The sequence below is a fragment of the Lissotriton helveticus genome, chromosome 2_2, assembly GCF_964261635.1.
Source record: "Lissotriton helveticus chromosome 2_2, aLisHel1.1, whole genome shotgun sequence".
Classification (NCBI taxonomy): domain Eukaryota; kingdom Metazoa; phylum Chordata; class Amphibia; order Caudata; family Salamandridae; genus Lissotriton; species Lissotriton helveticus.
In genome coordinates, this window is record NC_136060.1 from 517,906,329 (window position 1) to 517,931,317 (window position 24,989).

Consider the following 24,989-nt stretch of genomic DNA (forward strand, 5'->3'; position numbering starts at 1 on the left):
CAGATTAGCCCAGCACCATGTGACTCTGGGCAATAGCTTGCTTAATCTTCCCGACGGCCCCCAGCGCCTAGAGACCCTAACGGGTGATTGTGCGCTTTACAAATGTGGATATTAATATTAATTATTAATATTATTAATATTAGCTCAGTGCTTTGGATGCTAGCTCTAGCTCTGTGCATTGGATGCTAGCTCTAGCTCTGCATTGGATGCTAGCTCTAGCTCTGCATTGGATGCTAGCTCTAGCTCTGTGCATTGGATGTTAGCTCTAGCTCTGCATTGGATGCTAGCTCTAGCTCTGTGCATTGGATGCTAGCTCTAGCTCTGCATTGGATGCTAGCTCTAGCTCTGCATTGGATGCTAGATCTAGCTCTGTGCATTATATGTTAGCTCTAGCTCTGCATTGGATGCTAGCTCTAGCTCTGTGCATTGGATGTTAGCTCTAGCTCTGCATTGGAGGCTAGCTCTAGCTCTGGGCATTGGGTGCTAGCTCTAGATCTGTGCACTGGATTCTAGCTCTGTGCCTTGGATGCTAGCTCTAGCTATGTGCATTGGATGCTAGCTCTAGCTCGGTGCTTTGGATGCTAGCTCTAGCTCTGTGCACTGGATGCTAGCTCTAGCTCGGCATTGGATGCTAGTTCTAGCTCTGTGCATTGTATGTTAGCTCTAGCTCTGCATTAGATGCTAGCTCTAACTCTGTGTATTGGATGCTAGCTCTAGCTCTGTGCATTGGATGTTAGCTCTAGCTCTGTGCATTGGATGTTAGCTCTAGCTCTGTGCATTGGATGCTAGCTCTAGCTTTGTGCATTGGATGTTAGCTCTAGCTCTGCATTGGAGGCTAGCTCTAGCTCTGGGCATTGGGTGCTAGCTCTAGCTCTGCATTGGATGCTAGCTCTAGCTCTGTGCATTGTATGTTAGCTCTAGCTCTGCATTTGAGGCTAGCTCTAGCTCTGTGCATTGGATGCTAGCTCTAGCTCTGCATTGGATGCTAGCTCTAGCTATGTGCATTGGAGGCTAGCTCTAGCTCTCTCTGTTGGATGCTAGCTCTAGCTCTGTGCCCTGGATGCTAGCTCTAGCTCTGTGCATTGGATGCTAACTCTAGCTATGTGCATTGGAGGCTAGCTCTAGCTCTGTGCCTTGGATGCTAGCTCTGTGCACTGGATGCTAGCTCAAGCTCTGTCCACTGGATACTAGCTCTAGCTCTGTGCATTGGATGCTAGCTCTAGCTCTGTTCATTGGATGCTAACTCTAGCTCGGTGCTTTGGATGCTAGCTAGCTCGGTGCTTTGAATGCTAGCTCTAACTCTAGCTCTGCACTGGATGCTAGCTCTAGCTCTGTGCACTGGATGCTAGCTCTAGCTCTGTGCATTGGAGGCTAGCTATAGCTTTGTACACTGGATGCTAGCTCTAGCTCTGTACATTGGATGCTAGCTCTAGCTTTGTACACTGGATGCTAGCTCTAGCTCTGTGAATTGGCTGCTAGCTCTAGATCTCTGTTGGATGCTAGCTCTAGCTATGTGCATTGGATGCTAGCTCTAGCTCTGATCAGTGCTGCTAGCTCTAGCTCTGTGCATTGGATGCTACCTCTGGCTCTGTGCATTGAATGCTAGGTCTGTGCATTGGATGCTAGCTCTATCTATGCATTGGATGCTAGCTCTAGCTTTGTACATCGGATGCTAGCTCTAGCTCTGTGCATTGGATGCTAGCTCTGGCTCTCTGTTGGATGCTAGCTCTAGCTCAGTGCTTTGGATGCTAGCTCTAGCTATGTGCATTGGAGGCTAGCTCTAGCTCTGTGCATTGGATGCTAGCTCTAGCTCTGCATTGGATGCTAGATCTAGCTCTGTGCATTGTCTGTTAGCTCTAGCTCTGCATTGGATGCTAGCTCTAGCACTGTACATTGGATGCTAGCTCTAACTCTGCGCATTGGATGCTAGCTCTAACTCTGCACATTGGATGCTAGCTCTGGCACTGTACATTGGATGCTAGCTCTAACTCTGCGCATTGGATGCTAGCTCTGGCACTACATTGGATGCTGGCTCTAACTGTGCATTGGATGCTAGCTCTGGCACTGTACATTGGATGCTAGCTCTAACTCTGCACATTGGATGCTAGCTCTGGCACTGTACATTGGATGCTAGCTCTAACTCTGCGCATTGGATGCTAGCTCTAACTCTGCACATTGGATGCTAGCTCTGGCACTGTACATTGGATGCTAGCTCTAACTCTGCGCATTGGATGCTAGCTCTGGCACTACATTGGATGCTGGCTCTAACTGTGCATTGGATGCTAGCTCTGGCACTGTACATTGGATGCTAGCTCTAACTCTGCGCATTGGATGCTAGCTCACATGCTTTAAATGCTAGCTCTGTGCTTTAAATGCTAGCCCTGTGCTTTGGATGCTAGCTCTAGCTTTGTGCATTGGATGCTAGCTCTAGCTCAGTGCTTTGCATGCTAGCTCTAGCTCTGTGCATTGGATGCCAGCTCTAGCTTTGTACACTGGATGCTAGCTCTAGCTCTGTGCACTGGATGCTAGCTCTAGCTCTGATCCGTGCTGCTAGCTCTAGCCCTGTGCTTTGGATGCTAGCTCTATATATGCATTGGATGCTAGCTCTAGCTTTGTGTACTGGATGCTAGCTCTATCTATGCATTGGGTGCTACCTCTAGCTCTGTGCATTGGATGCTCGCTCTAGCTCTGTGCATTGGATGCTAGCTCTAGCTCTCTGTTGGATGCTAGCTCTAGCTCAGTGCTTTGGATGCTAGCTCTAGCTCTGTGCATTGGATGCTAGCTCTAGCTCTCTGTTGGATGCTAGCTCTTGCTCTATGCATTGGATGTTAGCTCTAGCTCTGTGCATTGGATGCTAGCTCTGGCACTCTACATTGGATGCTAGCTCTAACTCTGTGCATTGGATGCTAGCTCTGGCACTGTACATTGGATGCTAGCTCTAACTCTGCGCATTGGATGCTAGCTCTGGCACTGTACATTGGATGCTAGCTCTAACTCTGCGCATTGGATGCTAGCTCTGGCACTGTACATTGGATGCTAGCTCTAGCTCAGTGCTTTGGATGCTAGCTCTAGCTCTGTGCATTGGATGCAAGCTCTAGCTTTGTACACTGGATGCTAGCTCTAGCTCTGTGCACTGGATGCTAGCTCTAGCTCTGATCCGTGCTGCTAGCTCTAGCTCTGTGCATTGGATGCTAGCCCTGTGCTTTGGATGCTAGCTCTATCTATGCATTGGATGCTAGCTCTAGCTTTGTACACTAGATGCTAGCTCTATCTATGCATTGGATGCTAGCTCTAGCTTTGCACAAGGGATGCTAGCTCAAGCTCTGTGCATTGGATGCTAGCTCTAGCTCCGTGATTTGGATGCTAGCTCTAGCTCTGTGCATTGGATGCTACCTCTGGCTCTGTGCATTGAATGCTAGCTCTAGCTTTGTACACTGGATGCTCGCTCTAGCTCTGTGCATTGGATGCTAGCTCTAGCTCTCTGTTGGATGCTAGCTCTAGCTCAGTGCTTTGGATGCTGGTTCTAGCTATGTGCATTGGATGCTAGCTCTAGCTCAGTGCTTAGGATGCTAGCTCTTGCTCTGTGCATTGGATGCTAGCTCTAGCTCTGTGCATTGGATGCTAGCTCTAGCTCTGCATTGGATGCTAGCTCTGTGCATTGAATGCTAGCTCTAGCTCTGCAATGGATGCTAGCTCTAGCTCTGTGCATTGGATGCTAGCTCTAGCTCTGCATTGGATGCTAGCTCTAGCTCTGGGCATTGGGTGCTAGCTCTAGCTCTGCATTGGATGCTAGCTCTGTGCATTGGATGCTAGCTCTAGCTCTGTGCATTGTATGTTAGCTCTAGCTCTGCATTGGATGCTAGCTCTAGCTCTGTGCATTGGATGCTAGCTCTAGCTCTCTGTTGGATGCTAGCTCTAGCTCAGTGCTTTGGATGCTAGCTCTAGCTATGTGCATTGGATGCTAGCTCTAGGAAGAGGTGTGGCGCCGTGGCCAGGGCGACTGACTCCGGAATCTGGGGATCACGGTTCGATCCCCGGCACCGGCGGCAGATTAGCCCAGCACCATGTGACTCTGGGCAATAGCTTGCTTAATCTTCCCGACGGCCCCCAGCGCCTAGAGACCCTAACGGGTGATTGTGCGCTTTACAAATGTGGATATTAATATTAATTATTAATATTATTAATATTAGCTCAGTGCTTTGGATGCTAGCTCTAGCTCTGTGCATTGGATGCTAGCTCTAGCTCTGCATTGGATGCTAGCTCTAGCTCTGCATTGGATGCTAGCTCTAGCTCTGTGCATTGGATGTTAGCTCTAGCTCTGCATTGGATGCTAGCTCTAGCTCTGTGCATTGGATGCTAGCTCTAGCTCTGCATTGGATGCTAGCTCTAGCTCTGCATTGGATGCTAGATCTAGCTCTGTGCATTATATGTTAGCTCTAGCTCTGCATTGGATGCTAGCTCTAGCTCTGTGCATTGGATGTTAGCTCTAGCTCTGCATTGGAGGCTAGCTCTAGCTCTGGGCATTGGGTGCTAGCTCTAGATCTGTGCACTGGATTCTAGCTCTGTGCCTTGGATGCTAGCTCTAGCTATGTGCATTGGATGCTAGCTCTAGCTCGGTGCTTTGGATGCTAGCTCTAGCTCTGTGCACTGGATGCTAGCTCTAGCTCGGCATTGGATGCTAGTTCTAGCTCTGTGCATTGTATGTTAGCTCTAGCTCTGCATTAGATGCTAGCTCTAACTCTGTGTATTGGATGCTAGCTCTAGCTCTGTGCATTGGATGTTAGCTCTAGCTCTGTGCATTGGATGTTAGCTCTAGCTCTGTGCATTGGATGCTAGCTCTAGCTTTGTGCATTGGATGTTAGCTCTAGCTCTGCATTGGAGGCTAGCTCTAGCTCTGGGCATTGGGTGCTAGCTCTAGCTCTGCATTGGATGCTAGCTCTAGCTCTGTGCATTGTATGTTAGCTCTAGCTCTGCATTTGAGGCTAGCTCTAGCTCTGTGCATTGGATGCTAGCTCTAGCTCTGCATTGGATGCTAGCTCTAGCTATGTGCATTGGAGGCTAGCTCTAGCTCTCTCTGTTGGATGCTAGCTCTAGCTCTGTGCCCTGGATGCTAGCTCTAGCTCTGTGCATTGGATGCTAACTCTAGCTATGTGCATTGGAGGCTAGCTCTAGCTCTGTGCCTTGGATGCTAGCTCTGTGCACTGGATGCTAGCTCAAGCTCTGTCCACTGGATACTAGCTCTAGCTCTGTGCATTGGATGCTAGCTCTAGCTCTGTTCATTGGATGCTAACTCTAGCTCGGTGCTTTGGATGCTAGCTAGCTCGGTGCTTTGAATGCTAGCTCTAACTCTAGCTCTGCACTGGATGCTAGCTCTAGCTCTGTGCACTGGATGCTAGCTCTAGCTCTGTGCATTGGAGGCTAGCTATAGCTTTGTACACTGGATGCTAGCTCTAGCTCTGTACATTGGATGCTAGCTCTAGCTTTGTACACTGGATGCTAGCTCTAGCTCTGTGAATTGGCTGCTAGCTCTAGATCTCTGTTGGATGCTAGCTCTAGCTATGTGCATTGGATGCTAGCTCTAGCTCTGATCAGTGCTGCTAGCTCTAGCTCTGTGCATTGGATGCTACCTCTGGCTCTGTGCATTGAATGCTAGGTCTGTGCATTGGATGCTAGCTCTATCTATGCATTGGATGCTAGCTCTAGCTTTGTACATCGGATGCTAGCTCTAGCTCTGTGCATTGGATGCTAGCTCTGGCTCTCTGTTGGATGCTAGCTCTAGCTCAGTGCTTTGGATGCTAGCTCTAGCTATGTGCATTGGAGGCTAGCTCTAGCTCTGTGCATTGGATGCTAGCTCTAGCTCTGCATTGGATGCTAGATCTAGCTCTGTGCATTGTCTGTTAGCTCTAGCTCTGCATTGGATGCTAGCTCTAGCACTGTACATTGGATGCTAGCTCTAACTCTGCGCATTGGATGCTAGCTCTAGCTCTGTGCATTGGATGTTAGCTCTAGCTCTGCATTGGAGGCTAGCTCTAGCCCTGGGCATTGGGTGCTAGCTCTAGCTCTGCATTGCATGCTAGCTCTAGCTCTGCATTGGATGCTAGCTCTAGCTCTGTGCATTGTATGTTAGCTCTAGCTCTGCATTGGATGCTAGCTCTAGCTCTGTGCATTGGATGCTAGCTCTAGCTCTGTGCATTGTATGTTAGCTCTAGCTCTGCATTGGATGCTAGCTCTAGCTCTGTGCATTGGATGCTAGCTCTAGCTCTGTGCATTGGATGTTAGCAACTCTAGCTCTGCATTTGAGGCTAGCTCTAGCTCTGTGCCCTGGATGCTAGCTCTAGCTCTGTGCATTGGATGCTAGCTCTAGCTATGTGCATTGGAGGCTAGCTCTAGCTCTGTGCCTTGGATGCTAGCTCTGTGCACTGGATGCTAGCTCAAGCTCTGTGCACTGGATGCTAGCTCTGTGCATTGGATGCTAGCTCTAGCTCTGTGCATTGGATGCTAACTCTAGCTCTGTGCTTTGGATGCTAGCTAGCTCGGTGCTTTGAATGCTAGCTCTAGCTCTGCACTGGATGCTAGCTCTAGCTCTGTGCATTGGATGCTAGCTCTAGCTCAGTGCTTTGGATGCTAGCTCTGTGCACTGGATGCTAGCTCTAGCTCTGTGCATTGGAGGCTAGCTATAGCTCTGTGCATTGGATGCTAGCTCTAGCTCTGTGTTTTGGATGCTAGCTCTTTTGAATGCTGGCTCTAGCTCTGTGCATTGCATGCTAGCTAGCTTGGTGCTTTGGATGCTAGCTCTAGCTCTGCACTGGATGTTAGCTCTAGCTCTGTGCATTGGATGCTAGCTCTAGCTCAGTGCTTTGGATGCTAGCTCTGTGCACTGGATGCTAGCTCTAGCTCTGTGCATTGGATGCTAGATCTAGCTCAGTATTTTGGATGCTAGCTCTTTGGAATGCTGGCTCTAGCTATGTGCATTAGATGCTAGCTCTGCATTGGATGCTAGCTCTAGCTCTGTGCATTGGATGCTAGCTCTAGCTCTGTGCATTGGAGGCTATCTATAGCTCTGTGCATTGGCTGCTAGCTCTAGATCTCTGTTGGATGCTAGCTCTAGCTATGTGCATTGGATGCTAGCTCTAGCTCTGATCAGTGCTGCTAGCTCTAGCTCTGTGCATTGGATGCTACCTCTGGCTCTGTGCATTGAATGCTAGGTCTGTGCATTGGATGCTAGCTCTATCTATGCATTGGATGCTAGCTCTAGCTTTGTACATCGGATGCTAGCTCTAGCTCTGTGCATTGGATGCTAGCTCTGGCTCTCTGTTGGATGCTAGCTCTAGCTCAGTGCTTTGGATGCTAGCTCTAGCTATGTGCATTGGAGGCTAGCTCTAGCTCTGTGCATTGGATGCTAGCTCTAGCTCTGCATTGGATGCTAGCTCTAGCTCTGTGCACTGGATGCTAGCTCTAGCTCTGCATTGGATGCTAGCTCTAGCTCTGCATTGGATGCTAGCTCTAGCTCTGCATTGGATGCTAGCTCTAGCTCTGCATTGGATGCTAGCTCGAGCTCTGTGCAATGGATGCTAGATCTAGCTCTGCATTGGATGCTAGCTCTAGCTTAGTGCTTTGGATGCTAGCTCTAGCTCTGCTTTGGATGCTAGCTCTAGCTCTGTGCATTGTATGTTAGCTCTAGCTCTGCATTGGATGCTAGCTCTGTGCATTGGATGCTAGCTCTAGCTCTGTGCATTGGATGCTAGCTCTAGCTCTCTCTGTTGGATGCTAGCTTTAGCTCTGTACCCTGGATGCTAGCTCTAGCTCTGTGCATTGGATGCTAGCTCTAGCTCTGTGCATTGGATGCTAGCTCTAGCTCTGTGCATTGGATGCTAACTCTAGCTCGGTGCTTTGGATGCTAACTAGCTCTGTGCATTGGATGCTAGCTAGCACGGTGCTTTTGATGCTAGCTCTAGCTCTGTGCATTAGATGCTAGCTCCAGCTCAGTGTTTTGGATGCTAGCTCTTTTGAATGCTGGCTCTAGCTATGTGCATTGGATGCTAGCTCTAGCTCTGTGCACTGGATGCTAGCTCTAGCTCTGCATTGGATGCTAGCTCTAGCTCTGTGCATTGGATGCTAGCTCTAGCTCAGTGTTTTGGATGCTAGCTCTTTTGAATGCTGGCTCTAGCTATGTGCATTGGATGCTAGCTCTAGCTCTGTGCACTGGATGCTAGCTCTAGCTCTGCACTGGATGCTAGCTCTAGCTCTGCATTGGATGCTAGCTCTAGCTCAGTGCTTTGGATGCTAGCTCTGTGCACTGGATGCTAGCTCTAGCTCTGTGCATGGGAGGCTAGCTCCAGCTCAGTGTTGTGGATGCTAGCTCTAGCTCTGCATTGGATGCTAGCTCTAGCTCAGTGCTTTGGATGCTAGCTCTGTGCACTGGATGCTAGCTCTAGCTCTGTGCATTGGAGGCTAGCTCCAGCTCAGTGCTTTGGATGCTAGCTCTAGCTCTGCATTGGATGCTAGCTCTAGCTCAGTGCTTTGGATGCTAGCTCTGTGCACTAGATGCTAGCTCCAGCTCAGTGTTTTGGATGCTAGCTCTTTTGAATGCTGGCTCTAGCTCTGTGCATTGGATGCTATCTCTAGCTCTGCATTGGATGCTAGCTCTAGCTCTGCATTGGATGCTAGCTCGAGCTCTGTGCATTGGATGCTAGCTCTAGCTCTGCATTGGATGCTAGCTCTAGCTTAGTGCTTTGGATGCTAGCTCTAGCTCTGCATTGGATGCTAGCTCTAGCTCTGCATTGGATGCTAGCTCTAGCTCTGCATTGGATGCTAGCTCTAGCTCTGCATTGGATGCTAGCTCTAGCTCTGCATGGGATGCTAGCTCGAGCTCTGTGCATTGGATGCTAGCTCTAGCTCTGCATTGGATGCTAGCTCTAACTTGGAGAATTGGAGGCTAGCTCTAGCTCTGTGCATTGGATGCTAGCTCTAGCTCTGTGCTTTGGATGCTAGCTCTAGCTCTGTGCACTGGATGCTAGCTCTAGCTCTGCATTGGATGCTAGCTCTAGCTCTGTGCACTTGATGCTAGCTCTAGCTCTGCATTGGATGCTAGCTCTAGCTCTGTGCACTGGATGCTAGCTCTAGCTATGCATTGGATGCTAGCTCTAGCTCTGCATTGGATGCTAGCTCTAGCTCTGCATTGGATGCTAGCTCGAGCTCTGTGCATTGGATGCTAGCTCGAGCTCTGCATTGGATGCTAGCTCTAGCTTAGTGCTTTGGATGCTAGCTCTAGCTCTGCTTTGGATGCTAGCTCTAGCTCTGCATTGGATGCTAGCTCTAGCTCTGCATTGGATTCTAGCTCTAGCTCTGCATTGGATGCTAGCTCGAGCTCTGTGCATTGGATGCTAGCTCTAGCTCTGCATTGGATGCTAGCTCTAGCTTAGTGCTTTGGATGCTAGCTCTAACTTTGAGCATTGGAGGCTAGCTCTAGCTCTGTGCATTGGATGCTAGCTCTAGATCTGTGCACTGGATTCTAGCTCTGTGCCTTGGATGCTAGCTCTAGCTCTGTGCATTGGATGCTAGCTCTAGCTCGGTGCTTTGGATGCTAGCTCTAGCTCCGTGCTTTGGATGCTAGCTCTAGCTCTGTGCATTGGATGCTAGCTCTAGCTCTGCATTGGATGCTAGCTCTAGCTCTGTGCATTGGATGCTAGCTCTGGCTCTGTGCATTGGATGCTAGCTCTAGCTCTGCATTGGATGCTAGCTCTAGCTCTGTGCATTGGATGCTAGTTCTAGCTCTGTGCATTGGATGCTAGCTCTAGCTCTGTGCATTGGATGCTAGCTCTAGCTCTGCATTGGATGCTAGCTCTAGCTCTGTGCACTGGATGCTAGCTCTAGCTCTGCACTGGATGCTAGCTCTAGCTCTGCATTGGATGCTAGCTCTAGCTCAGTGCTTTGGATGCTAGCTCTGTGCACTGGATGCTAGCTCTAGCTCTGTGCATGGGAGGCTAGCTCCAGCTCAGTGTTTTGGATGCTAGCTCTAGCTCTGCATTGGATGCTAGCTCTAGCTCAGTGCTTTGGATGCTAGCTCTGTGCACTGGATGCTAGCTCTAGCTCTGTGCATTGGAGGCTAGCTCCAGCTCAGTGCTTTGGATGCTAGCTCTAGCTCTGCATTGGATGCTAGCTCTAGCTCAGTGCTTTGGATGCTAGCTCTGTGCACTGGATGCTAGCTCCAGCTCAGTGTTTTGGATGCTAGCTCTTTTGAATGCTGGCTCTAGCTCTGTGCATTGGATGCTATCTCTAGCTCTGCATTGGATGCTAGCTCTAGCTCTGCATTGGATGCTAGCTCAAGCTCTGTGCATTGGATGCTAGCTCTAGCTCTGCATTGGATGCTAGCTCTAGCTTAGTGCTTTGGATGCTAGCTCTAGCTCTGCATTGGATGCTAGCTCTAGCTCTGCATTGGATGCTAGCTCTAGCTCTGCATTGGATGCTAGCTCTAGCTCTGCATTGGATGCTAGCTCTAGCTCTGCATGGGATGCTAGCTCGAGCTCTGTGCATTGGATGCTAGCTCTAGCTCTGCATTGGATGCTAGCTCTAACTTGGAGAATTGGAGGCTAGCTCTAGCTCTGTGCATTGGATGCTAGCTCTAGATCTGTGCACTGGATTCTAGCTCTGTGCCTTGGATGCTAGCTCTAGCTATGTGCATTGGATGCTAGCTCTAGCTCGGTGCTTTGGATGCTAGCTCTAGCTCTGTGCACTGGATGCTAGCTCTAGCTCTGCATTGGATGCTAGCTCTAGCTCTGTGCACTGGATGCTAGCTCTAGCTCTGCATTGGATGCTAGCTCTAGCTCTGTGCACTGGATGCTAGCTCTAGCTCTGCATTGGATGCTAGCTCTAGCTCTGCATTGGATGCTAGCTCTAGCTCTGCATTGGATGCTAGCTCTAGCTCTGCATTGGATGCTAGCTCGAGCTCTGTGCATTGGATGCTAGCTCTAGCTCTGCATTGGATACTAGCTCTAGCTTAGTGCTTTGGATGCTAGCTCTAGCTCTGCTTTGGATGCTAGCTCTAGCTCTGCATTGGATGCTAGCTCTAGCTCTGCATTGGATGCTAGCTCTAGCTCTGCATTGGATGCTAGCTCTAGCTCTTCATTGGATGCTAGCTCGAGCTCTGTGCATTGGATGCTAGCTCTAGCTCTGCATTGGATGCTAGCTCTAGCTTAGTGCTTTGGATGCTAGCTCTAACTTGGAGCATTGGAGGCTAGCTCTAGCTCTGTGCATTGGATGCTAGCTCTAGATCTGTGCACTGGATTCTAGCTCTGTGCCTTGGATGCTAGCTCTAGCTCTGTGCATTGGATGCTAGCTCTAGCTCGGTGCTTTGGATGCTAGCTCTCGCTCCGTGCTTTGGATGCTAGCTCTAGCTCTGTGCATTGGATGCTAGCTCTAGCTCAGTTCTTGGGGTTATAGCTCTAGCTCTGTGCATTGGATGCTAGCTCTAACTCTGTGCGTTGGATTTATCTCTAGCTCTGCATTGGATGCTAGCTCTAGCTCTGTGCATTGGATGCTAGCTCTGGCTCTGTGCGTTGGATGCTAGCTCTAGCTCTGCATTGGATGCTAGCTCTAGCTCTGCATTGGATGCTAGCTCTAGCTCTGTGCATTGGATGCTAGTTCTAGCGCTGTGCATTGGATGCTAGCTCTAGCTCTGTGCATTGGATGCTAGCTCTAGCTCTGCATTGGATGCTAGCTCTAGCTCTGCATTGGATGCTAGCTCTAGCTCTAGCTCTGTGCATTGGATGCTAGCTCTAGCTCTGTGCATTGGATGCTAGCTCTAGCTCTGTGCATTGGATGCTAGCTCTAGCTCTGTTCATTGGATGCTAGCTCTAGCTCTGTGCATTGGATGCTAGCTCTAGCTCTGCATTGGATGCTAGCTCTAGCTCTGTGCATTGGATGCTAGCTCTAGCTCTGCGTTGGATGCTAGCTCTAGCTCTGCATTGGATGCTAGCTCTAGCTCTGTGCATTGGATGCTAGCTCTAGCTCTGTGCATTGGATGCTAGCTCTAGCTCTGCATTGGATGCTAGCTCTAGCTCTGTGCATTGGATGTTAGCTCTAGCACGGTGCATTGGATGCTAGCTCTAGCTCTGTGCATTGTATTTTAGCTCTAGCTCTGCATTGGATGCTAGCTCTAGCTCTGCATTGGATGCTAGCTCTAGCTCTGTGCATTGGATGCTAGCTCTAGCTCTGCATTGGATGCTAGCTCTAGCTCTGTGCATTGGATGTTAGCTCTAGCACGGTGCTATGGATGCTAGCTCTAGCTCTGTGCATTGGATGCTAGCTCTAGCTCTGTGCATTGGATGCTAGCTCTAGCTCTGTGCCTTGGATGCTAGCTCTAGCTCTGTGCATTGGATGCTAGCTCTAGCTTAGTGCTTTGGATGCTAGCTCTAGCTCTGCATTGGATGCTAGCTCTAGCTCTGCATTGGATGCTAGCTCTAGCTCTGCATTGGATGCTAGCTCTAGCTCTGTGCATTGGATGTTAGCTCTAGCTCTGCATTGGATGCTAGCTCTAGCTCTGTGCATTGGATGCTAGCTCTAGCTCTGTGCATTGGATGCTAGCTCTAGCTCTGTGCATTGGATGCTAGCTCTAGCTCTGTTCATTGGATGCTAGCTCTAGCTCTGTGCATTGGATGTTAGCTCTAGCTCTGCATTGGATGCTAGCTCTAGCTCTGTGCATTGGATGTTAGCTCTAGCTCTGCATTGGATGCTAGCTCTAGCTCTGTGCATTGGATGCTAGCTCTAGCTCTGTGCATTGGATGCTAGCTCTAGCTCTGTGCCTTGGATGCTAGCTCTAGCTCTGTGCATTGGATGCTAGCTCTAGCTCTGTGCATTGGATGCTAGCTCTAGCTCTGCATTGGATGCAAGCTCTAGCTCTGTGCATTGGATGCTAGCTCTAGCTCTGTGCATTGGATGCTAGCTCTAGCTCTGTGCATTGGATGCTAGCTCTAGCTCTGTTCATTGGATGCTAGCTCTAGCTCTGTGCATTGGATGCTAGCTCTAGCTCTGCATTGGATGCTAGCTCTAGCTCTGTGCATTGGATGCTAGCTCTAGCTCTGCATTGGATGCTAGCTCTAGCTCTGCATTGGATGCTAGCTCTAGCTCTGTGCATTGGATGCTAGCTCTAGCTCTGTGCATTGGATGCTAGCTCTAGCTCTGCATTAGATGCTAGCTCTAGCTCTGTGCATTGGATGTTAGCTCCAGCACGGTGCTATGGATGCTAGCTCTAGCTCTGTGCATTGGATGCTAGCTCTAGCTCTGTGCATTGGATGCTAGCTCTAGCTCTGTGCCTTGGATGCTAGCTCTAGCTCTGTGCATTGGATGCTAGCTCTAGCGTAGTGCTTTGGATGCTAGCTCTAGCTCTGCATTGGATGCTAGCTCTAGCTCTGCATTGGATGCTAGCTCTAGCTCTGCATTGGATGCTAGCTCTAGCTCTCTGCATTGGATGTTAGCTCTAGCTCTGCATTGGATGCTAGCTCTAGCTCTGTGCATTGGATGTTAGCTCTAGCTCTGCATTGGATGCTAGCTCTAGCTCTGTGCATTGGATGCTAGCTCTAGCTCTGTGCATTGGATGCTAGCTGTAGCTCTGTGCCTTGGATGCTAGCTCTAGCTCTGTGCATTGGATGCTAGCTCTAGCTCTGTGCATTGGATGCTAGCTCTAGCTCTACATTGGATGCTAGCTCTAGCTCTGTGCATTGGATGTTAGCTCTAGCTCTGCATTGGATGCTAGCTCTAGCTCTGTACATTGGATGCTAGCTCTAGCTCTGCATTGGATGCTAGCTCTAGCTCTGCATTGGATGCTAGCTCTAGCTCTGTGCATTGGATGTTAGCTCTAGCTCTGCATTGGATGCTAGCTCTAGCTCTGTGCATTGAGTGAGTGAGTGAGTGAGTTATGTCTTATACAGCGCAGACTTAGCCCAATGGCATCAAGTTGATCGTGCAACTTGTTGAAGTTATGGAGCCAGACTACAGATAGGCCTCAACAAAGAGATGCGTTTTCAAGGCTTTGCGGAAGAGGGCAATGGAAGACTGTCCTGCCAGTTCAGGGGGGAGAGAATTTCACAGCCTGGGAGCCACGGAGGAAAAGGCTCTCCCTCCCCACCTTTTTTTGACAAACCGGGGGACTGACAGAAGATTTTTATTAGAAGAGCGGAGGACCCTACAAGGAGAATAGAAGTGGAGTAGGGCCCCAATGCCCTCCGAGCCTGAGCCATATAAGGCCCCATGAACAAGGCAAAGGATCTTAAAAGAGATCCTGGCCTGTACGGGCAGCCAGTGCACGTTCTTCCTGGCTGCAGAGGCTGAGGACAGCCTGGCCGCCGCATTTTGCACTATCTGTAAGTGCTGAATAAGGTTCTTGTTGATACCTAAATAAAGCGCATTACAATAGTCTAGTCTCGAAGAGACAAGGGCCACTGTGACCTGCTTCCGCGATTCGGGCGAGAGGAAATGAGCAATCTTTCTGAGCACCCTGATGATCCCACAGCAGGTTGAAACAGTTCTGCTGACCTGACGTTCAAAAGAGAGGGTGGAATCAATCAGGACACCCAGATTCCTAGCAAATTGAGACGGGAGAGGACACGCCCCAAGAGACAGAGGCCACCAGTCACTCGACCAGATATTCTGGTTGACCCCGAAAATCAGGACCTCGGTCTTCTCTCTGTTTAACTTCAGGAAGTTCTGAATCATCCATAAGGAGACTGCTTCCATGCAGTTCCTAAAGTTAGAAGCGGAAAGACTGACTGATTGAGAGAGAGAGACCATGATTTGGGTATCGTCAGCGTATGACAATACCTCTAGGCCAAAAGATCGTACCAGCCTGGCCAATGGGGCTACGTAGATGTTAAAAAGTGTGGGGCTCAGGGAATAGCCTTGAGGAACCCCACACTGCACTGGTTTAGAGGGTGAAAAAAATTCACACAGTTTTACCCTCTGTTCTCTTTTACTGAGAAAGGAAGTAGGAAGGTTCAGGGCTGGGCCGCCAACTCCAATCTCCTAAAGGCGGGCAATCAGTACAGAGGGGGACAGAGTGTCAAATACTGCCGTAAGGTCGAGTAGGACCAGAAGAGTGGTCTGGCCCAGATCGACCTTCACTCGAATGTTGTTAATAACCATCGTGAGGGCGGACTCCGTACTGTGGGCTCTTCGGAAGCCGTGCTGGGAGAAATCCAGCAAATTGGCGTCATTCAGAAAGGCACTTAAATGATGATTAAGATGGGCCTCAAGAATTTTAGCTAGGACGCGCAGCAGTGAAATTGGCCGGAAGTTCTTCAACACCCCAGGGTCCAGAGTGGCCTTTTTGAGAAGCGGTTTAACCACTGCCATTTTCCACGAGAGGGGAAAGTTTCTTTCCATAATCACAAGGTTCAGTACCTCTAAAAGGAAGGGGAGGACCACCTCCCTGCACTCCTTGAGTCACCTCCCTGCACTCCATTGGATGTTAACTCTAGCTCTGTGCATTGGATGCTAGCTCTAGCTCTGCATTGGATGCTAGCTCTAGCTCTGTGCATTGGATGTTAGTTTTAGCTCTGTGCATTGGATGCTAGCTCTAGCTCTGCATTGGATGCTAGCTCTAGCTCTGTGCATTTGATGCTAGCTCTAGCACTGTACATTGGATGCTAGTTCTAGCTCTGTGCATTGGATGCTAGCTCTAGCTCTGTGCATTGGATGCTAGCTCTAGCTCTGTGCATTGGATGTTAGCTCTAGCTCGGTGCATTGGATGCTAGCTCTAGCTCTGTGCATTGGATGTTAGCTCTAGCTCTGTGCATTGGATGTTAGCTCTAGCTCTGCATTGGAGGCTAGCTCTAGCTCAGTTCTTGGGGTGCTAGCTCTAGCTCTGTGCATTGGATGCTAGCTCTAGCTCTGTGCATTGTATGTTAGCTCTAGCTCAATGCCATGGATGCTAGCTCTAGCTCAGTGCTTTGGATGCCAGCTCTAGCTCTGCATTGGATGCTAGCTCTAGCTCTGTGCATGGAATGCTAGCTCTAGCTCTGCATTGGATGCTAGCTCTAGCTCTGTGCATTGTATGTTAGCTCTAGCTCTGTGCATTGGATGCTAGCTCTAGCTCTGTGCATTGGATGGTAGCTCTAGCTCTGTGCATTGGATGCTAGCTCTAACTCTGTGCATTGGATGCTAGCTCTAGCTCTGCATTGGATGCTAGCTCTAGCTCTGTGCATTGGATGCTAGCTCTAGCTCTGTGCATTGAATGCTAGCTCTAGCTCGGTGCATTGGATGCAAGCTCTGGCTCTGTGCATTGAATGCTAGCTCTAGCTCTGTGCATTGAATGCTAGCTCTAGCTCTGTGCATTGCATGCTAGCTCTAGCTCTGTGCATTGTATGCTAGCTCTAGCTCTGTGCATTGGATGCTAGCTCTAGCTCTGTGCATTGGATGCTAGCTCTAGCTCTGCATTGGATGCTAGCTCTAGCTCTGTGCATTGGATGCTAGCTCTAGCTCTGTGCATTGGATGCTAGCTCTAGCTCTGTGCATTGGATGCTAGCTCTAGCTCTGCATTGGATGCTAGCTCTAGCTCTGTGCATTGGATGCTAGCTCTAGCTCTGTGCATTGGATGCTAGCTCTAGCTCTGTGCATTGGATGCTAGCTCTAGCTCTGTGCATTGGATGCTAGCTCTAGCTCTGCATTGGATGCTAGCTCTAGCTCTGTGCATTGGATGTTAGTTTTAGCTCTGTGCATTGGATGCTAGCTCTAGCTCTGCATTGGATGCTAGCTCTAGCTCTGTGCATTTGATGCTAGCTCTAGCACTGTACATTGGATGCTAGTTCTAGCTCTGTGCATTGGATGCTAGCTCTAGCTCTGTGCATTGGATTCTAGCTCTGTACATTGGATGCTAGCTCTAGCTCTGCGCTTTGGATGCCAGCTCTAGCTCTGCATTGGATGCTAGCTCTAGCTCTGCATTGGATGCTAGCTCTAGCTCTGCATTGGATGCTAGCTCTAGCTCGGTGCTTTGGATGCTAGCTCTAGCTCTGTATTGGATGCTAGCTCTAGCTCTGTGCATTGGATTCTAACTCTGCGCATTGGATGCTAGCTCTAGCTCTGTGCTTTGGATGCTAGCTCTTTTGAATGCTGGCTCTAGCTCTGTGCACTGGATTCTAGCTCTGTGCACTGGATTCTAGCTCTGTACATTGGATGCTAGCTCTGTGCTTTGGATGCTAGCTCTGTGCTTTGGATGCTAGCTCTTTCGAATGCTGGCTCTAGCTCTGTGCTTGGGGTTATAGCTCTATCTCAGTGCATCAGATACTACCTCTAGCAATGCATTTAATGCTAGCTCTGTGTTTGGATTCTAGCTCGTAGGCTGCTGATTTGTTTGGCCAGGCCATTCTGAGACACATCTGGAGTTTACACTTTTGACTTCGGCTACCACTTTTGTTAAGTCTCTGACATGTAACTGGCGTTTGTAGGAGTAAGTAGTGTCTTCTCTGCTCTCTCTCTGTCTTCCTTTCCATGACCCACTTCACATCGCGCCTCTCTTGGGAACAGAGACTTGTAAAAACATCTTTAGGAAAGATGTAAACTCCTAAACATTTATTAAAAATCTCGAACTTATTTATGCATCTAACTACAAAGATTTCGACACAGCCTTAAGGCCACTGTAAAGCACTTGATCTCACGTGTTGGGACTTGATATAGACTAGTAAGCTAGCCCTAACCCAGAACATATGGAGAGTGAGGTGAATGGATTTAGGAATTAAATACAGGCTAAAGAATTCGTAGGGAGATATTTATGCAAGTTGGAGCTTTTTGGCACATATTTCCAAGTCTCTTCTCGCAATAGTTGTTTTTGTAGCCGCTGTTTTAATGTAGAATGCTTGGACAGGTTTTACATCCACTCAGGCTTCCCTTTTGGTTTCAAATTGTTGGGCGCATTCTCACCTCGTGCACTGACAGAGGTGGGCATCCATTACACCAAGGGTAAGATGGGAGGATGGTCTTGGAGCGCAGGAGGTACTCATGTGGGTACCCTGTACTGTGGAAGGATTGGGACGTGTTTAAGCAATGCACAGGCTCGCCTGGAGGGTGTGAATTGGAATATGTCACAATATTAAGACTGTGGGAACAGCTAGCTGAAGGAATGGTCAGAATTGTCAAACACACAAGTGGTTTCTTCCTTCCAGACAGAAGCCGACAGTTAGGGGTTAGCCCATCTGAATCCAGCTGGAGACCATCCACGTGTGCGGTCCACCACAGGGCATCGCGGTCCCTGTTCCCTTAGAGTGTATACGTATTAATGTATACACGCGACCCCTTGCCCAGGTCATCCATCTCTATGAACTCCAGCTCTGAGTGTGCCGAGACGACACCCAGATCCATCAACTGCTGGAGAGGGACACAAGTGATGAAGCATCGTGACTGCATGTTTGGATGAAGGAAAGCCGCACATGCTGGGACTCTCTGCCCTCACATTGGATCCTCATGGGGTGGAACTGATGAGATTTCCTTAAAAAAAAGCCTGGCAGCGATAGGTAGAACTCTAAGGTCAAAAAACACTCCAGCAATCCTATTAATTATTGAATTCAGAGTTTGAAGGTGTGGAAAGATGTTGATAGTGAGATCTTTGTAGACGGTAAAGGATTGAGAACTTGGCAGTCATTGAAGGTTGAGTGTTCAGTGGGAGATCGAGGATGGAACGTGCAGTAGAACGAGAATAAATGTGAACCTTTTGTTTATTTTTATCTTGAAGGATAAAATACTTGAAACAAGTCTAAATGCTAAGAATGTGGTCCTTAAGAATCAGAACATTTGTTTAAATTCTTGGAGCAAGTATAAGCAGTGGAATTTGGAACATTTTTGAGAGTCCACCTGTGAGGCTTGATTCACGAGTAAGTGTTTGAAGGGTCCTGTGTCGGTGTGTGGTGACACCACAGTCATATCTCCAACATTCCCTCGTTTCAGAAGAAAGACCTGGTGTTACTTGCAAAGAATGAGCCCCAGGCGGTGGGTCCCAGCTGGAACGTCACTGTCCACGCCTATTACATCATTGCTCCATCTCCGTCATTCACCCTGATGGCCAAACCCGTGGCGACCAGAGAGCTCCTGCTCCCCTGCGACTTCCCGGCGCTGCCAGAAGACCTTCCAGAGGGAGAGCTGAGAGAGATGGAGGTAAGTCCAGAGCTCGTTACTGTGGTTAGTGCTCGGTGAGAGGAGGTGCATAAGGACAAAGCATTTCGGGCATATTTATGAGCCCCTTTCTGTTGCTCTTGCGCCACGCAACGCGGTGAAAGACTGACACAAAAGAAACATGGCTCTCAATTATGGAGATTTGACGTAGGGCAGCGCAGCAAGTCACCTTCCTGCGCTGCCTCGCGCTAAAGCGAAGGGCAGGAATGCACCGTATTTATCCAATATTCCTGTTATTTCCCCCAGTGCTGGAAACACCCACCACAGGCCCATGGAACACCTCCCACGCGCAGAGTACGGTAACAGCGGTTTCCGCTGCCGTGCCTTACTCCATATCTATGAGCCCATTCAAAGCCACGCGCAGTCGTTGTGTGTGGCCTCCTAGATATGATTTCAAGATTTGCGTTGCCAGACGTAAGTGATGCTCCGATGGCACAGGAGGCTCAAAAATGTGCTCCCTGTATTTTTTAAGCCACGCAAGGCAACCACGCAACGTGTCCACCAAACAATCCTACATGCAACGCAGGCACCCTTGCACAATGGCGGCTTTGCATCAGATCTTCTCAACGTTTCAACAGGGATGTTAGATGACTGTGATAGATCAACCTTAGAGTAGAAAATCCTGAAGATGTGCGTTGTAAAAAATACCTGCAAGTCAAGAATCTTCTATTTCAGTTGCACGTGTGCGAATCATCTCCAGAGGAAAAGAGGTAGTGGTTCCACACCTCAAGAGGATTCTTTATCCACCATTTTTAAGATGTTTGACTCCTAATAACCAGTTTATGAGAGACATTCACCCAGGACTTCCAGACAATAGTGACAGTCATTAAACTATGGAATTACACTTCTGTTTCAACCAACCAGTGGCATCTCCAGAGCAAAACATCGATTGCAGAAGGCAAGCAATAGTGGATTCTTTCAAGGCGAGCTTAGATCCATGTAGGTGTGGGCATTTCTATGCTGAGAGCCTGGTCAAGCTGTGTTGTACTTTAATTTTGGGGGAAAAATATAGTCAATCTTTAATATTGTTGCTGTATTATAGTAATGTCATTTATAGGATGTGGTCCGTCGGCTAGATTGCCGACTTTGAAACCATGGTTCAAGCCTCAGGGTTGCGTCCATAGCCTGTGATTCTGGGCAAATCACTTAATCTCCCCGTGCCTGAATGTGTCCTTGTGTAACGTAACCGGTGTCATGTAAAGCGCTCCAATACCTTCAGGTCGAGTTTGCGCTATATAATATCTGCACATTTTTTTTTTTAATGATGGTCATGTATATTATGGGATATTTTGTTGCAGGGAAGAATATTGTACCTAATACTGAATTTAAATGTTGTATATAATATCATGAATAACTTTTTTTAATTGATTTTTTAGTAGTTGATAGTATAATTTTTTTTGTTAATTTATTATTATCTATATTATTTTGATTGTTACTTTAAACGAATCTGTAAAGGTCAGAAGACCTGTTCACCAGAAGGGTCAGGAGATGTGAAACAAGGGGTCTGGGGAATACATCATCCTGGGGTAATATACGTCAAAAGTTTTGACATGTTATTTTGATTGTACATATTTTAGGAGCGGGTTGTAGGCTTGGTAGCGGAATAGGGTGGAAGTGCTTTTAATCTTTTTTTGTAATTTTAGTATGTTATTTTATATTTTTTTAACTGTGCATATTTATTTTATATATTTATAAAAAGTGTTAAATATTTTTTGTTAATTGTTTATATTTTTCTAGCTTGTTTAATTTTTAGTCTGTAGTTTGGTTATTTCTCTTGTTTTCTTACCTACACTTTTCCCAAAGTGGTTAAGTTTGGAGTGAATATAGTAAATTTACCCCCCAAAACTTCAACAATTTAAACCCTCCCCTCGCCCCCAAAGTCCAAATCTTTCCCCAGTGTGGTTAGGTTTAGACTGGGAATTCTAAATAAACTTTCCCCCCCAAAGTCAAACACTTTACCCAATATGGTTAATTTTGGAATGGGAATAGTAAATCTAAACCCCAAAGTCAAACACTTTCCTGAATGTTTCAAGTTTAATTTATTTACATAGTTAATTAAAACCGTTGCAAATCAAAATAGCTTCATTTAAAACCAAATATACATATAGAAATGTAATAGTTCATAAATCTTATATTTATAATTCTTTGAGTCTGTGTTGTAATCAGCCAAGTGAAGAAACAAGTTTCCTAGCCAAATTATTTTTTGATTTTGCACATATCATTTATAGGTTAAGCTACTTAATTCCAGTCTGAACTTCCCTTCACTAACTATGCCAGTATTCTGTAAAAAGTGCAAAGAAGTGCTTTAGACTTGAATAAAATGCATCAGTGCCAAGAAGGGAGTATCCTCTTCAAGCCTCTGTGTTAAACTTGCACCTGTTTATAAAGGCTGAAGTCGTTAGTAGCTGTTGTGCTGGCATATTCTTTTTGCATAACCTCAGGAACTTTGCTAGACAACAGTTCAGTTGTGGTTCATTAGGAGCAAAGATACCTAATTCCAGTCCATCCTTCCCCTCACCAATCATTCCCATGTTCAGTTAGAGGTGCTTTAGACTCAGATAAAGTGCATTAGTGCCAAGAAAAGAGGTATATGGAGGCGTCCTCTTCAAGCCTCCTCGTTGTACTTGCACTTGTTCCAGATGATTAAAATGTTTAATAGCTACAGTGCTGGCATTTTCTTTTCGCTTAGCCTCAGGAACTTTACTAAATAGCAGTTCAGTTGTGTGTAAAACATGCCAACGCCACTTGTCTCCTGGTGCGTATCCCTCGTTGATTAAATTGGCTTTTTAACAGTTGTTTCCGTTCCTGTAAAAGTTCTTTACATGAACATGGTAGGTGCAGCAGATCTTCTGGCGCTGAGCCGCATACACTTTCCTGAATGTGATTAGATTTGGTGAAGGAATTGTAAATCTACCCCCATCAAAGTCAAACACTTTCTCCAGTGTGGTTCAGTTTGAAGTGACAATAGTAAATGTACCCCACCTCCAAATCCAGCCCTTTCCACAACTTGATTATGTTTGCAGTGGGAACTGTAAATCCCCCCTCCTTCCAAAGGTCCTACAATTTCCCCCAATGTGGTTATGTGTGGAGTGAAAAGAGCAAATCTAACCTCCCCAGCAAAGCCCAACACTTCCCCTGTGTGGTTACATTTGGAGTGGGAATGACAAATCTACCCCACTCTTCCAAAGTCCAACAGTTTCCCAATAATGTGGTTAAGTTTGGAGTAGGAATAGTAAATTTAACCCCTCCAGAGTCCAACACGTTCCTCAGTGCGGTTATGCATGGAGTGGAAATTTTACATATAGCCCTCCAAAGTCCAACAGTTACTCTAATCTACTTGTTTGGAGTGGGAATAGGTAATACAAATTCCAAGAATAGTTTGTTTGGTTAAGTTAATTACTTTGGTGTTAAAGGTATTTAAGTATAGTTAGTGCAGAACTATGTCCAAGTTGTTTGAGGAGAGTGCAGACGGTCTTATTCAGTTTTATTGTATATGTATTTGTATTGAGGGAATGTATGTTATATTTTAATCTGGTTTTTTTATATTTTGACATGTGTGTTAGTATTTATGTAGGGCATGTTTGTTTTGAGGGTAGGTTTTCTGTGTCTTCTTTAACAGATGTTTTTATTAAAGTTATACTTCTGTTTTTAGATAATGGGCTTGTTTAACCTTTTTATAAGGGAATGTAGTAGGGATTTTATTAGCCAACTATTTATTATATTTTTAATAGTTTTTTGCTAATTTCGTCGATCAATCATTGGTATTTCATTATATATTCTTCAGGTTTTGGGTGTCTTAACTTGATTTTAAATAGTGGTTATATTTTATTAGTATTTTTGGGGGCTCTATTTTGTATACTTTTGTGATGGAGTATGTGTTGTCTTAGATGTTCTATTGTCTACAGAGGACTTTAGTTACAAAATTGAGAGTCATTGTATTTTTTATGTTATTTATGTGTTGGTCAGGATTTTTTATTGTATTGTGTTCATATTTTGCTGTTTTGTAATTATGTGTAATGTGTTGTATTATTTTCTTTTTTTGATCTGTTTGCCTTGTATATTGTATGTTAATTTTGTTATTTGGAGAAATATTGTATTTAGCGTGGTAAAAATTATGTTATAAATTAAAATTAATAATATGTAGTTTTTGGTTGTTTGTTTTTGTTAAGTTAGGTTTTATTTTGATTTATTATCTGGTGTTTTTTTACTGTAGTGTTCTAGTGTTCTGGCTATTGGTTCAAAGTAGGGTATGTCTTGGTGGTTAGCAAATTATCTCACCTTGCTTCATAGCTTTTCATGAATGTGTTTAGTTTGTATATTTTTGTTTACTATTTGGGTCAGAGATTTTTCTAGTATTACCTCTTCATTTTTTTTTTGTGAGTATTTATTATAAATTGATATAGTGTAGAATATCCTTTTCCAAATGTTCCTTGGAAGGAACTGTGCCACCCTCCCGCTGCAATGTTTGTTTTTGCTTCTTGGGAGATGCTGCTGTTGTGGACTCTTCTCTAACAAATGTGAAATGTGGGTTGGCACTTGCGTCCTGATTGGTGTAGGCGACTAACCCAAGTATCTTCAAAATAGTCCAATATTGGTGTTTTTTTCTTTGGTAGTATGGTCATTTTTAATAACATATTGTAGTGTTTGGCTACTTCAATGGCAGGAATGTGGGTTAATACTATTAACGTTTTGATTTCAGATGCAAATTCTGCATTTGTGGTGTATTCTGTAATAAGCATGGATTTTTGTAGGTGCCCCTATATACTTTAGCTGAAGTGCTAGTAACACTGTTTAGATGATTGCAATCCTTGCTGGTTCAAAATCAGTAATACTTCTTTGGGGATTATTATTATTTAGTTGTGTTTGATTAGTGTTAAGAGTTTCCTGTAGGTTGTACTTTGCTTATTCGACAGTAGTGCATATATGAGAGACATATTTGTGCTGTAGTATTGGCCATAGCTAGTCTCTATTCATGTGCTGGCAGTGGGCATGATTTAAAGGTTCTGTCCACCATCCATGTGTTGTTGCCTTGTGTTAGGATTAACACATTGTTGTTAGTTTCATAGACAGTGATGCTTTTTGTTATTTTCATTGTCAAGCTTGAATTTCAGTCATGTTTAGAGGGCCATTGGGTTCCCTTACACTTTCAGCGATATCTTCTTCGGTGGTGACCGTACCTTAGCAAGTACCGGAAATAAAATGTAGTGCATTTCCAATTAATCCTTTGAGGAGAAGTGCTTTTGTTGCTAAAGATGTATCCCTACAACTTAATAGTCGTTTAGACTTTTATGATGTATTATATGTTGCTGTTTCTACCATATCTGCGAATTCCAGAATTATTAATATATGTTATTCTTTTGCATATAGTGTTTTAACAAAAGGCTAATATTTTTACAACTTGTTTTACATCATTAACTTACATTATGGGCATTTTTGTTTTTTTGATCTAGTTGGTTCTGTGTTATTTGGTGGGCTGTTCTGGAAAATTATTAAATATTGGGTTTTTTTTGGCTTGTACTTTTTTGCCAACTTCTGCATTTCTAAAAAAAGTTTGCTTATTAATTAATGTTAGGGGTCATGTTTCTCGTTGTAATTTAATGTTGCTATCGTTAAGTGGTTTGCCTTGGTATCTGTGTTTTGGAGACATAATGTTGAGATAATTGTTGCCTATTTGTGTGTCTACTAAAATATTTAAATTATTTTTTAGTTAACTTTATGTATTATTATTTTTTGGTATTTACTTTGTAAGCTTTATTTTTGGAGAACATTTCAGCATTTCAGGTTGTAGCTTCAGGCAGAAAGAGTGGCGCTTTCCAGAGGTGGTAGCTTCTTCTGCA

At 46.1% G+C, this 24,989-nt stretch overlaps 1 protein-coding gene across 4 annotated transcripts in view; it reads left to right on the forward strand.

Moving 5' to 3' along the window:
• M1AP (meiosis 1 associated protein) overlaps nt 1–24,989 on the forward strand; it is a 198,227-nt gene that overhangs the window by 139,598 nt on the left and 33,640 nt on the right. For all 4 annotated transcript variants that reach the window (XM_078678833.1, XM_078678829.1, XM_078678830.1 and 1 more), the window contains exon 8: nt 18,928–19,134. In XM_078678833.1, the coding sequence (XP_078534959.1) occupies nt 18,928–19,134 (207 nt within the window). The remainder of the gene's footprint in view (nt 1–18,927; nt 19,135–24,989) is intronic.